The sequence below is a fragment of the Arachis ipaensis genome, chromosome B10, assembly GCF_000816755.2.
Source record: "Arachis ipaensis cultivar K30076 chromosome B10, Araip1.1, whole genome shotgun sequence".
NCBI lineage: Eukaryota > Viridiplantae > Streptophyta > Magnoliopsida > Fabales > Fabaceae > Arachis > Arachis ipaensis.
Genome location: NC_029794.2, coordinates 2065875 through 2079645, shown reverse-complemented (window position 1 = coordinate 2079645; position 13771 = coordinate 2065875). Strand labels below are relative to the sequence as shown.

Here is a 13771-nt window from a genome sequence, read left to right as displayed (position 1 = left end):
AGTAATAAGAGTAGAACTGTAGAAGTAGTCAACTGAAACACGCGTAGATAAGGAAAAACCCTAAAAAAGAAGAGATAGAGAAAAAAGAAACACTGGTAGCTAGAAAGTTCACACTCCCACTCCTCTGCGCTTCTTTTCCTTCCCTTCGCCCTGCTGCGTCGATCTCCGAGGGGGGCTTTCCAGCCCTCTCTCTCTGCTTCAATTCAGGTACTTTTACCTCCGAATCCTTTTTTACTTTCTTCGCGCTCATCTATTATTCACTCTTCATCTTAATTTTCCTGGTTGCTATCGAAACATGGTAACCTAAAAGGGTTTCGATTTCGGAACTTGATTTGAATGGGAATTCGATGTAATTGGTGATTTCTTACTTTACTTTGAGTTCAATTGATGTCGAAAGTGGGTTGCTTTGTTAGAGGCAGGTATACGATCTATGCTGATTTTGTGATACTTGAGTTTTTGCTCAGATCTAAGATTATCAGCATATGATTGAATTTAATTTGATTATGGTTTTTGTTCGACCTTTTGTTTAGTTGCTATGATGTAGTGCTTAGCTTATTCACAGTATAATTCGACCTCTTAATTCCCCCTTCTCTAATTATAGCAGTCTGGATTCGATACCTTTAAAATTACCTTGTCAAATCTATGCAACTACTGTCCAAGATTTGGAGACTAGACTTCTAATTTCGGTATCTACATTAAACTAACCTATTTGGCTATAGTTTTTATCAAAACTAAGTTTTAAAGGGTTAAGTAGGGCATTGCAGTTTTAGGATATTTGTTCTGTGATTGTTACTATCTTGGTATCTTGTTTTGAATGTATTTTTGTCATGTAGGTGTTCTGTCTTCACATGGAAGCATTTCACGCTTAATGCCCTTGCCCTCTGAAGTATTTGGACTCTACTTGTTTTTTGAAAAGTTAGGGAGTGAGCTCACAGTTTAGTCTTTTTTTATCACAACATGATTGCCACTGAAACTATCGTACCTAGTACAAAGTTGAGGATCAAATTCTCAACCAAAAGGATAGAAGTTGATTCTGGAACAAAATGTGAGGCTGCACAGAAAGTTTCCCTAATTGATCAAAGTGAGCTCTCTAGTTCAAAGAAGTCGCTTAAGGCAGATTCCAACAAAAGGGGACTGCCAGGGACAGGGAGCATTGAGTGCCAAAAAGAGAAAAGGCAGAAGATTGATAGAAAGGGATCTTCACACTGCTCTACAGTCCTGAAGAGTTTAACATCTCATCGATATAGCTGGGTTTTTAGTAAGCCAGTGGACCCTGTGGCATTAAACATTCCGGATTATTTCACAATCATATCTGAACCCATGGATTTAGGCACAATTAAATCCAAGCTGGAGAAAAATATTTATTCCAGCATTGAGGAATTCGCCACTGATGTCAGGTTAACCTTTTCGAATGCTATGACATATAATCCTCCCAATAATGATGTTCATTTAATGGCCAAGGAACTCAGCAAAGTATTTGAGAAAAAATGGAAAGATTTGGATAAAAAATTGAAATGTGAAGAAGACCTTGAAAAAAATAGGACGGGGTTCATCAAGGAAACGGGAGTAAAGAGTTGTAATGGGATGCAGTCTCAAGAAAAAGACGCGGTGCCCAAAAAGTCACGAGTATCTGAGCACAAAGGAATTCAGAAGGGTAGTTCAATGGCAGCAAAAGATGCTAATGTAAGTGTTGATTTCTGTGAGAGGAGAGTAAAGACTTATTGTAATATGCAATGTTTGAAGATAGTTTCTGGAAATCATGAAATAAAATTGATACTTCTGTTAATTTTGTTCTCTGAGGTCACCTCACGAGGTCAACCTCATTAGGTCACATATGTCTTTTGTTTCCCTTTATGTATTTTTGAAGACATTATTGTATTGGCAATGATTTGGTCATAGGTGGAGTTTCCAAAATTTCCACAGCTTTCGTGCAAAGTGAAGAAAGACTTGAACGAAGGTATGAATTGTTTAGAATACAGCATGTGTTTAGGGCTCTGTAAGGGAGCTAATAACTCTGTAATCTGTAGGCAATATAAGTAACCATGAAGGGGAGTCCTGTCCTTCATTGCGACTTATCACAAGCCGATGTAGTGTTTGTGGTGACATTACTTGCAGTTGTGGAATTCATAGCAATTCGAGTCATGCTTCAGGTAGTTGAAACAAAGTTCTTCCTGTGTCTATATTTGACGTGTAATTTTTTGCCTAGTTGACCTGCATTTCTGCATTGATTTAGAAATATCTTCTGAAGGATCTGAAGGGAAGGATGCTTTGGGGCAGGTATTTACAGCAATCTTATCTATACCATTAATGAAATTTTATGTCTTTTATCAGTTTCTTTTTTAACTGCAAACCTTAAAAGAAACTGTATATCTAATTCCAGGATTGCCAGACTAAATTTACATCACCTTTGGAGAAAAAATCTGACCCGGATTCTGATGGTGAGAAGAACTTATCATTCATCATGTGTTATGTTCTCTTACTTGTGTGCTGATTTGGAATGCTTGATGTTGATATGTAAAGGGCCTGTAAGTTCTCTGGACAGTGAACACGTATGTTCTAGTTCACAGCTTGCAACTTCTGCTGGTGATGCCACTTCTGGGGAAGGTCAGCTTATTTGCTCTGCTTTTGTTGCTCTCTCTTTTCTTTTCTAATAATATCTAAATGTGTTCTGTGAATTGTTATGATGCTAATCTTGTTGTCTTCCTTTTTTTTTTATTATTTTAAATTTCAGTATGGAGCACCCCTGTTTTTTCTGTACAGTTGTCACCTAAAAAGGCTCTCCGGGCTGCTATGCTTAAAAGTCGCTTTGCAGATACAATCTTGAAAGCACAACAAAAAACACTTCTTGAACATGTAGGGCTTTGCCTTCATTGCAGTATTTCTTCTCTTTGCATTACTAAAGGATATTGACATTTAAGTAGTGTGGTTTCCTAATTTATTTTTTACTGCTTCATTTAGGGTGATAAAGGTGATCCTCTGAAAATGCAGTTAGAAAAGGAGAGATTAGAAAGGATGCAGCGAGAAGGTGAATATAGTTACTTGCTTTTGAAACAATCTAATTTGGCAGAACAAATCTGTATGCTTGTTTGAACTTTGAATGTTCATGAGGGACATTGTTTCCATTTTCCCATTGTGTCCCTCCCTTGTTTTCTGTGTTTGTTGACACGTGTCATGCAAAGTAAGAATACTGAATTGGAATCCTTGATAATACAGATGCTTTTGTTCGGATATATATGTGATATTTTATGCCTGTGGGCTAATGGAGGGGATAAGATCAACAAAAGANAGCTATCTAGTAAACTGTCATACTGTGATGCTATATGAATTTGAGTGGTACCAATATCCAGCAATTCCCTTTGTATTTTATATATTTTGTTTAAAGAGCAACTGCTTGCTCATCTTGCTCTTCATTATCGAGTTTTATGGGGTGTGGGGTGTATGGCATGGACTTCCATACTTATTCATGATGCATTAATTGTTGTAGAAGATTCTTCAAAGTGGATATGGGGCTGTTGAGAATCGTGATTTATTTATTTATGATATATCCGATCCTTGTTCATTATGTGCTGTATGACAGAGAGAGCTAGAATTGAAGCCCAAATCAAACATGCTGAAGCAGCTGCAAGATTGAAGCTCGAGGAAGAGTCAAGGCAACGAAGAGAAAAGGAAAGAGAAGCTGCACGACTTGCAATAGAAAAGGTTTTGTTCCTCAAATAAATTTTGGTACTCAAATGATATGATTAACAAAATGAAGGTCGACTCTGATATCTTCTGTTTTTTTAATAGATGAAAAGGACTGTTGATATAGAGCACAATCTGGAGATAGTGAGAGAACTTGAAATTTTGAGTGGGTGTACATTATCTTATAAGGCAGTGGCTGGTAGACATGGCTATAAAGTTGCAATGGAGGAGACATTGGAGAAACCTCAGCTTGAAAACCCGTTGGAGCGGCTTGGTTTATTTATCAAAGACGAGTATGCCGCGGATGAAGACGAGGTGTTACCAAACGGAGGCTGCGAAGAAGGGGAAATATTGTAGTGATTAACTTTTAATATAGTACTACCAGGCACCAGTTCCTAATTGTGCATCTATCTGATTTTGAAACAGATTGATTGTAAATGCTGCACATTGCTGTCCAACAAGATCCCCTATTATGCCTTTGCTGTTGCCCCCATTCTTTCCTATCTGCCTAGTAGTGGAAGTCGTTCTAAATACAACTTGATGTGTACATTGACTTGATATGCAATGTTTTTGCTCCCTCTTCTCATGCTAATAATGTGTTGGATTGTGCACTATTAAATTTACATACAAGAATTGCCAATATATGTGGGTAAACTTTCTGCTTAAAAGAGTTAACTTATGCTATTGATTAACATACAAGGACTACCTAAATTTGAATTTGACTCTAATTTGATCTTACTACCTGTTATCATACGCATATCCTAAACGATAGTGTGAAGTATAACTCAGCCCAAAAAGTACTATAGTTGAACCAGTTTTGAAATAAGAACATAACATCATGACCTAAAAAAAAATAACATAACATCATTCATTTTATCGCACACAAGAGTCTGCCAAGAATGTGCAAGATATCAATATAAGATGCAATTAGTAAAACAAAACTATTATTAATGAAATAACAGAGTCACCTATTCACGGTACACGGTTCTTAACACACTGTTGAAGATAAGAGATGCAAAAAAGGTTTTCAAATAACTCTCGGCTACATACATGAAAAATGTAACACAGCCTACACTTTGCTACCACATAGAATGAACGCTATACACTTCATATGACGTATTTGTTTTTAGCGGCTCTGTCATGCTTCTTTGCATCCTCCTGCACAAATAGCCAACAACAAACATAAATCACGAACTTATATGACTTGTAACGACAAATTCAAAAGCTCATATAGTTGTTATACTCACGTGGAATATAAAGCCGATGGTATCATTATAATCAAGAAACTCCTTCCACTGTTTTCCAATGCTCACCTGCATTGCAACAAGAAACACAGTTTTGGATTTGGTATTCCACAAGTTGTCCAAAGAATTTGACAATAGATGTATACAATTCACAAGCACAAGCAAAGGACTCGGAATGTTCATTGCTATTGTTCATTGTAACAATACATATCTACCACCTTCGCATGTTCAAGAGTAAATTACATAGAACTTCCACCTATTGGTAAAAATTTCATATCTCTAACAATTCCAACCAGTCACTGCAAATAACTGAGTTATGTTGTTTATTTGCACTCCATATCAAACAGTTTAGCAAGTTCATTATTAGGTATGCCATTCACATGTAAACAGATTTGAACTTTTTCTTTGGTAAATTACAATTAACAGCTAGCAATATACTCAATTTTTAGAAGATAGAAATAACTAATTCAAAACCTGGGCAGCTTCATTTGCAGCATTCTTAGTCCAAAGAGCAATTTTCTCCTGCCTATTCCTGACATTTACGACAGCTCCGCAAATCTCATCACCATGATCAAATTGTTCTCCAATCATCCCCAACAACTTTAGAAACAAAAAAACAAAAAAGAGAACATATTAGCTCACATCACAAATCATACAGATAAATTCAATTCATCAATGCAATGAATCAATGGTTTTCACATAACAATACCGTGTATAACCAACTGGTATCAGATTTCCCCCTAGGAAATGTCATAGTCCATTTTCCCCCATTAGCGCAGATAGGGTCCTCCCATTTAGGCTCAATCTTGTGCTTGAAACAGTGAAAGTCTGCTCCAACAGCCAACTTGCTAGGGTGATGTATGTTATTGTAAATGCTGTAACCACCATCAAAAGCAAGAAACCAAAAGGCTTGTTTTTTAAAAAATAATACAAAACAAACAAATAAACAAAATATACACAACAAAGATCTCATCAAGAACTAATGAAAGGACAATTTTTGACGGTGCCCAAAAATCGGAAAATGGGAAAAGATAGAAGATTGACCTCCAGAATTCTTCAACGGTGGCGAAGGTGTAAATGGGTCTGATGGAGCTGCCCCAAGCTGCTTGCTTGGACTTAGCGGAGGGGTTATCGAACCAGAAGGTCCAAGAGTTCTCAAGAGGGTGGGGGTTACGGGCGAGGGCGCCGGAGGAGGAGGGTGGCCTGGAGGTGGCGGAGGAGTCGTCGTCGTCGAGGATCTCTCCCTCCTCAAGGTCTTCGTTTTCGTTGTTAGGGTTTGCGGTGATTTGGTCGTCAGTGATGCTTGATTTCTGGGTATCTTCAACCACCATCTTGTTCTTCTGCTGAAGCTGATACAAACTTGCTCTTGGATTCTCTCTTCTCTCTCTATACTGTATCTCTCAATTGAAATTGCTCTTCGTTCCGTTTTGTGTTTGCGTTGTGTGCGTGACCCAGGTTTTATCACACAAGAGGCACTCGTGGGCTTCTTCTATGTTATGACTTACAAGGCCCAGTTAATCAATTTTTCACATTTTTCTTTTTTTTTTTTACAGAATATTTCAGATTTAGAATTTATAATTAAAATTAAAAATTTAGGGTTTAAGGTGTTTTATAATAGGGCTGCACATAGATCGAATAATATTCGCATATCCGCGGTAATTATCCGCATCTGATCCGAATTTTGCGGATATTATCCGATCCGTAGAGCCATTGGATCGGATCGAATCCGATCCGCACTATGGTCGGATCGGATTGCGGATTCGGCAGTGATATTCGCGGATCCGATCCACAAATCCGCATATCCGCACATCACATATAAATAGCATAGTTTAAGAAAATAAATCCGAATGGGATATGAATTTTAGTGTGTTATTTTATGAATTTTATAATATTTTGTTTTTAATTTTTTATATTGTACTTCAACTTAGAATAATTAAACTTAAATCTTGTGTTATTATTTTATTTTTGTTATTCAAGAGAACTATTATTGATAATATTTTAGGAGTAAATAGGTTTAAACAGATAAAAAATGAATTTTTTCGATATTTTTTTGTAAAAATAGCCAAACAGAATCTTAAAATTATTTTTTTTTTAATTATGCGGATATCGTATCTGATCCGATCCGATCCATGTGCAGCCCTATTTTATATTTTGTTTCTTTAAATTTTAATCGTAAATTAACCTTTAAGAATAGTTAAGTTTCTTAATTTTTTTTGAAACACATGCATTCGTCTTAAAAGAGTCTATTAGAAGAATGAATAACTTTTTGAGGTAAAATAATTTACCAATCCTTGATTTAGTTTTTGAAATTTTAATAGTTGACCCATATGATATAAGATACTTGAAAATGGTCACTTGTAGTTTGAGAGATGCAGAGTGAGTTCATAAAAATTACTTTTACTCTTATCAAACTTCATATTTAATCTCAAAATTTTTCATGGTCAAGGATAAGATTAAGTCACCAAACTAAACCCTTGTTAGGAACCAAGGTTTCTATTATAGTGTTAAACCTTAAAGGCCACTTTTTTTTATAGATAAACATTTTGCAAGGTAGGTAGGTATTTTATTTAAAGAAGTAATTTAATAAAATCAGTAACATACAGACGAAGCATGTAATTATTATATAAAAAATTGTTGAACAGCTTCTAAAATAAAGTACACAGGCTTAGACCCCTGGGATTGGATACTTAGTAGTAAGAGCTTCAACTCTACCACGCAACTCTGAAACCTTTTCTCCCAAAGGAAACTCAGCAGATGTTACAAACTTCATAAAATCTTGCAGCTTTGTCCCTGACACCAACTTCTTGGCTTCAAGACTTATCTGGACACCCTCATGAATTAAGTCAGCTATCAATGTGAACTCTTTCTCGCTGAGTCCTCTTGTTGTCATTGCCGGCGATCCAATGCGAATGCCTCCGGGAACTAGGGCGCTCTTATCGCCTTTTATAATTAGCCAAATGTCAGTGAAAATTAATGCAGCATAAACATCACAATTAGCAAAAGTATGTGAAAAAAATGATGCTTGTTAAGTGGTAATAGTCTCACCGGGCACTGAATTCTTGTTAAGGGTTATGGAAGCCATATCAAGAATTTTCTCAACTCGTGCGCCATCGATACCCTGAAGAAATTGATGCCAGTTAATATGATATGATCATGTCATGTCCTTTACATTGAAAAGCATGGTTAGGAATTTTCATTGCAGTTTACTTATGAAAATTTTGACAGACTACATTATATTTCTTCAGACAATAAAAACAAAGGCATGAGTAAGAGTCTTACAGATGGCCTCAGATCAACAAGAACCAGGTGATTATCACTACCACCAGAGACCAGTTTATACCCGTGCTCAATTAACCGGTTTGCAAGAGCTCTACAGTTAGAGACCACCTGCACAATGGTGCATACATGTGCAATCATTAGGAAGCGCCTTGCATCGATTCTAATTAATGATGAAAAGTATTGTACCTGGTTTTGGTAATTTTTAAATTCCTGAGATTGAGCATGCTTCAAGCAAACTGCTAGTCCTCCAATTGTGTGGTTATGAGGACCACCCTGAATAATTGACTTACACTATTAGGATCACAAACTACAAAGGAAAAGAAATTGATGTATCTGACAGCAGAGGTGCAAAGCATACTTGCATCTTATCAATCAGAATGCTCAAGAGAACTAGCAAGATGGCAACTCTAATTTACCTGAAGACCAGGAAAAACAGCATTGTTTATGGCAGACTCCAGATCGACTCCATGCACAGGATCTTTCTTGAAGAATATCATACCACCTCTTGGACCTCTCAAGGACTGGATTAAATATATAATGGATAAAGTCAATTGGAACTGTGTCTTAATACAACACACAAGTTATATATAACAGGGATTACGGATCCAAGTAAGCATAATAGAATAATATACTTTCACAAAACTAATTCTCAAAACCCATAACGTAGAAAGCACGAAGTAGAAAAATCTCAAGGCAAACCTTGTGGGTTGTGGTGGTCACAATATCACAAAACTCGAAGGGACTAGCAAGCACAGATGCAGCAACAAGCCCACTTATGTGAGCCATATCCATCATAAGAAAAGCACCTACTTCATCTGCAATCTTCACAAGTATATAAGCCATCATTAGTTCTTTGCAAACATAATCACATAAGATTTTCAAGGGTATGAATCGTGATATACTCCAGAAAATAATTAAGTAGAAAACATACTTTTCTGAAGCGAGGATAGTCAATGTCTCGAGGATAAGCACTGGCACCGGCAATTATGAGTTTTGGCCGGAAAAGGTTTGCAGTTTTCTCCAGCATATCATAATCAATAAGACCTGATAGAACCCAAAACAGGCTAAAAAATTTAAGTTATCAAACAAATTAGAAAATAAATCTGCAATAATTTAGTGACAAGAAAAAAAGGAACCTGTTGATTCATCAAGTCGATAAGGCATAGATTCAAAATAAATGGATGTTCCTGATACACGTCTCTTGGGTGTCATAAATCCATGTGATAAATGCCCCCCATGAGGCAAGTCCAAACCCTGGTAAATTACCATTGTGCATTAGGACAATTACATAACGTGAACACCGTTCTGGCATAGTTAAATTGAATGGAGAATAGTTTACCATTATTCTATCATGTGGTTTAAGAATTGCAGTATATACTGCAAAATTAGCAGGGGAACCAGACAACGGTTGAACATTTACACCCCATTTCTCTCTATCTACATGAAATGCTGTCAAAGCCCTTTCTTGACATAGGATTTCAAGCTCGTCAATGTACTCATTACCACCATAATACCTTACATGTATAACAAGATTCCAGTCAATGAAATTACTTTAACAGAAAAAGAAGACAGCATTTGGATAGAAGAATTTACCTTTTACCCGGTAGTCCTTCGGAGTACTTGTTAGTGAGACATGAACCAACTGCTTCCATCACTGCTCTAGAAGTAAAATTCTCCGAGGCAATAAGCTCTAAACTTTTAAATTGTCGGTCCTTTTCCTTATCAATAATTGCACGAACCTCATGATCGGCTTCACTCAAGCCATAATCCACAAACTTGCTTCCATCACCTGATACAATACAAAACTGAAAACCTCAAGCCTAATGTTTGGGATGATTTACACTTATTCTACTTGCATCTATCTAAAACTTTCAATAGTATTTATTACTCTAGTCTACAAAGGGATAAAATAAATAAATAGATAAAATACAAGTCACTTGCACATACCAATTTTTCAATCAGATGGTAAAACTATAATTACCTCCAATTTCAGGCACAGAGACGGACAAAGATGATGGAGTTCCAGTAAGTACAGTTCCTTCAACATGAGATGCTTTGCATGGCTTCAAACTATAGAACTTCGTCTGAGCTAAACATCCATTATTGCCGAGCCCTTTATTAGGGAAAGTCATCCCCTTGGTCCAAACAGGCTGTTGTTGCAAAGAACCCATCATTGCAACTCCAGTAGTGGCTTGCATCCTTGTCCTGCGGTTCAATGAGTCAAGAGTTATAACTCTAAAGCTCTAATACATGGTTCATAATTCATTGTACAACAACAATAAGAAAGATTGCTACATAGCATGCTACAGAAATAAGTTAGCTCTTTTGCAGGGGAAAAGATAGTTTTGAACAAAAAAAAGAAATACATTTAAGCTGAGAAATAAATGATGCAGTACAAATCAAACTGATATAATTTCCCCCTATAAATACTGATTTGATTAGACTTTTCGATAGAGGAATCTCAGATTATTCTTAAACAAACACATCATGAACTGCAAAACAGGCTTTTTGTTAGTATTACCAGATTCTATGAACTACTTCATACTTGGGCCACACAGTTCAAAATTGAAAAACCCTTAAAAATCAAAGAATGGGCAAGCTTTCTTTTTGTCGCCGGGACATCATAAAGCTTGAAGCTTTACTCTGACTTTTTCAACAGCAATCATTTGAACAGGCAAATTTCATCACATATCCATTAAGAAAAGCACGAATATACTGGAAAAACAATGAAAACCATGATACACTCATGACTCATACCCAACAAAGGGTACATAACATACCACAGAAATAAAGGAAAAAGGGAATTTTGAAATACCCCATCAAAAGTATAACACGAAACAAACAGAAAATGATGAAAACAAGGTGGGTTGAGCTTACCTGAGAAGCAGAGGAACAGAGAGAAGAGTAAGTGTGCTATGGGGAGTATGAGGGACGAAGGGAAAGACAGACAAAAGTAACGGCGCGAAACGAAGCAGTGTGGTTCGGTCTACTACCAAGAACTCATAATAAATAAATATAAGAATTAAGAAATTATTTTATTCATTTTTCACATAAATGAGGATAAGGATCAATGTAATGTTGCAGTTTTTTTTCATAAATAAATCAAAAATAATCGGATGGAGTCCACTTGATTTGGGTCCAAAATGGAGTTGGATCCATCCCATATTTCCATTAAAAAAACAAAAAAAGTGAATTTTGGGGGCTGATTTTTTTAGATATGATGCCCGGGTGTGAGTTATGCTGAGATATGATTATTACCGGTGATTTACACTGTTATGACGGCGTTGCGTTTTTTAATTTTTGGGGGAAAAAATCGGTGCCACCGATTTCAAGCAGGGAGGAAGAACCGATTTGTGTGAGGGAGAGGTTGATGGGGAATAAATCGGTGCCACCGATTTGTGGTGGAGGAAGACGTTATCGGATGAGTGCAGTAATCGGTCCCACCGATTACTAGAGGCAGAAAATTTTATTTTAATCCGGGGTGCACAAATCGGACCCACCGATTTGGGTGGTGCAGCGGTCGGTCCGTCCGATTTGCCCGTTAGTGCATACAAAAAAGCGGATGGTGAGTTCACAAAAGTCTCATTTCTTCCTCGTCATGTTCATCCTCTTCTCTTCTGTTCTCTGATTCATCTCCATTTTTTTTGTAAAACAAATTTCTGTGAGGTTGTGAATAGTCAACTACGTGTAGTGTTATGGATGATAGAGTTGTATTGAAGATTTATTATTACGGACAGATCTTATTGCAAACATACGAGGGAGTTCAATTTGTGTGTGAAAATCCATTAGATGTTGTTATTCCGTTCACATTGTCATTTGAGGAATTAAAAGGTGTGATTTGTGAGAAGATAGATTCTCAAAGATGTAGGAGAATATCGTGTATTTTGTACAGGTATCCAGGTATGCATGAAATGTTTTCAATGTACATGGAAAATCGCCACCGGATGTCGTGCATCGAGTTATATATTGAGTTTGAACAATCTGAAGTGGACCGTAACATTGAATTGGAAGATTATAATAGTGAAAGCGAAGGTGAATTTGAAAGCGAAGATTATAATACTAATTTTTTTACTATAATTATAACTTTTCATTACTATTATTATTCATATAAAACAGCATACTAATCATGGAATCCTCATCTAGAGCTTCAGCCCGATTTATCCCTGTGGCTACCGTAGAACCAATAACCTTGTCACGGAACGAAATCTTGGAAGTCACCCTGGAACTAAGGTCGCCCTTACTTGATCCCTCCTTCACACCTGATGCAAACCCTCCCACACTCTCCCCCTTATCTCTTTCGATGACATGGCCATCTTCTTCACCGTGTTTCACCCTCAAACGCTCTCTCCCGCTCTCTCCTTCTCTCATTCTCTCTGAGTACGGAGTTAACTAATCTACGTTTAGTTACTACTAAGTTATTCTCTAAATTTTAATGAATTAAAATTCATTTATTATTGATCATAAATAAAATAATTTATTAAATTTTAATTATTAATCATAATAAATTATTAAACTCAATTACTACTACTAATAATAACTACAATCTACTTTAGGGGAGCATGTACAGGATCTGATTTCATTAGTTCATTAACTAAAAAAAATTATTTACAGCTTACCATACCATACCATACCATACATACATACATATATACATACATACATGATTAATTTCGACTTTAATTTCTATTTCTAACCACCTAATCATACATACATACATACATACATACATACATACATACATACATACATGATTAATTTCAATTTTAATTTCTATTTCTAACCACCTAATAATAAAATCATACATACATATATGATTTAATTAATCTCTACTTAATGCTATTACAATATATATTTCTAATTAAATTTAATATTTATCACTATTATTATTATTAAATCAGAAAATAAAAAAATAAAAACTTACATAATTTGGATCTCCAAGATAATTAACAATATGAAGCTCTGGTTGATTTACTTCCTTAATTTTTCTTCTTCTTGGCACTTTTACTCAAATTTTTTACTGAGCTTTTTGGTGGTCCAACAATGGTGAAATGGTGGGGTTTAGGCGTTGCAGAAAGGGGAAAGGGATAGTTTGTGTGTGGGAGTAAATGAGAAAGTGTTGGGAGGGTGAAAGAGATAGGAAACACGGGTTTTGAGGGGTAAAACGCGCATAGGAGTCACGGGCCACCCACAACCCATCTGCATGCGTGACGCGTGGCAAGGGGTCACCAATCGGTGTCACCGATTTGCGTCCCATCCGCAACCTGAAATCGTTGCCACCGATTTCTGTACCCCCATCGGTGCCACCGATTTCTTCGACAACGCCGTCACATCTCCGTGAAACACCCCAAACCCCCATAACGCTGTGAAACTCCGTCACTTTTTCCATATCAAAATTAAAAAACTCAATTTTGGGTAACAAAGGTGTTAGATCTTTTTTGAAAACAAAATTTATTTTTAATTTATTTATAAAAAAAAACTCAATGTTGGATATACCGTAGGATGAATTTAGAAAATAATCATCATATTACTGCTTCGATTAAGTATAATATTTTCTGTAAATAAATTCT

General features: G+C 36.3%; 3 protein-coding genes across 4 annotated transcripts; 1 reads left to right on the top strand and 2 right to left on the bottom strand.

Annotated features, from left to right (window-relative positions):
* LOC107622879 (transcription factor GTE12) lies at positions 16-4273 on the top strand. Its single transcript, XM_016324939.2, has 11 exons — positions 16-207; positions 834-1683; positions 1900-1957; positions 2028-2150; positions 2234-2277; positions 2381-2438; positions 2521-2604; positions 2732-2853; positions 2959-3025; positions 3578-3699; positions 3787-4273. The coding sequence occupies exons 2-11, from the start codon at positions 958-960 to the stop codon at positions 4036-4038; spliced, it is 1656 nt and encodes a 551-aa protein (XP_016180425.1). The 5' UTR covers positions 16-207; positions 834-957; the 3' UTR covers positions 4039-4273.
* Positions 4599-6378, bottom strand: LOC107623847 (eukaryotic translation initiation factor 4E-1). Its single transcript, XM_016326241.2, has 5 exons — positions 5970-6378; positions 5635-5800; positions 5400-5525; positions 4929-4994; positions 4599-4839 (listed from the first exon to the last, which is right to left on the bottom strand). The coding sequence occupies exons 1-5, from the start codon at positions 6254-6256 to the stop codon at positions 4789-4791; spliced, it is 696 nt and encodes a 231-aa protein (XP_016181727.1). The 5' UTR covers positions 6257-6378; the 3' UTR covers positions 4599-4788.
* LOC107623162 (serine hydroxymethyltransferase 3, chloroplastic) lies at positions 7467-11209 on the bottom strand. 2 transcript variants are annotated; one of them, XM_016325326.2, is made up of 12 exons: positions 11082-11209; positions 10186-10409; positions 9798-9993; positions 9544-9718; positions 9341-9458; positions 9136-9248; positions 8904-9026; positions 8621-8725; positions 8391-8477; positions 8205-8312; positions 7971-8043; positions 7467-7865 (listed from the first exon to the last, which is right to left on the bottom strand). In XM_016325326.2, exons 2-12 carry the CDS (start codon positions 10400-10402, stop codon positions 7591-7593), a joined length of 1590 nt encoding a protein of 529 aa, XP_016180812.1. In that variant the 5' UTR covers positions 10403-10409; positions 11082-11209; the 3' UTR covers positions 7467-7590. The 2 variants fall into 2 exon arrangements, with proteins under 2 accessions (XP_016180812.1, XP_020968709.1); XM_021113050.1 differs by having other exon boundaries at positions 8205-8477.

Excerpts from the sequence above, each read along its gene's own strand:
- LOC107622879 (XM_016324939.2), top strand. The coding sequence starts at position 958 with ATGATTGCCACTGAAACTATCGTACCTAGTACAAAGTTGAGGATCAAA. Across the intron at positions 3,026-3,577 it reads AGAAAGGATGCAGCGAGAAG|AGAGAGCTAGAATTGAAGCC; the intron begins GTGAATATAGTT and ends GCTGTATGACAG. Across the intron at positions 3,700-3,786 it reads CACGACTTGCAATAGAAAAG|ATGAAAAGGACTGTTGATAT; the intron begins GTTTTGTTCCTC and ends TTTTTTTAATAG.
- LOC107623847 (XM_016326241.2), bottom strand. The coding sequence starts at position 6,256 with ATGGTGGTTGAAGATACCCAGAAATCAAGCATCACTGACGACCAAATC. Across the intron at positions 5,801-5,969 it reads ACCGTTGAAGAATTCTGGAG|CATTTACAATAACATACATC; the intron begins GTCAATCTTCTA and ends TGGTGGTTACAG. Across the intron at positions 4,840-4,928 it reads CCATCGGCTTTATATTCCAC|GAGGATGCAAAGAAGCATGA; the intron begins GTGAGTATAACA and ends CTATTTGTGCAG.
- LOC107623162 (XM_021113050.1), bottom strand. The coding sequence starts at position 10,402 with ATGCAAGCCACTACTGGAGTTGCAATGATGGGTTCTTTGCAACAACAG. Across the intron at positions 9,994-10,185 it reads CTCTGTGCCTGAAATTGGAG|GTGATGGAAGCAAGTTTGTG; the intron begins GTAATTATAGTT and ends GTATTGTATCAG. Across the intron at positions 8,044-8,204 it reads TTGTTGATCTGAGGCCATCT|GGTATCGATGGCGCACGAGT; the intron begins GTAAGACTCTTA and ends CAATTTCTTCAG.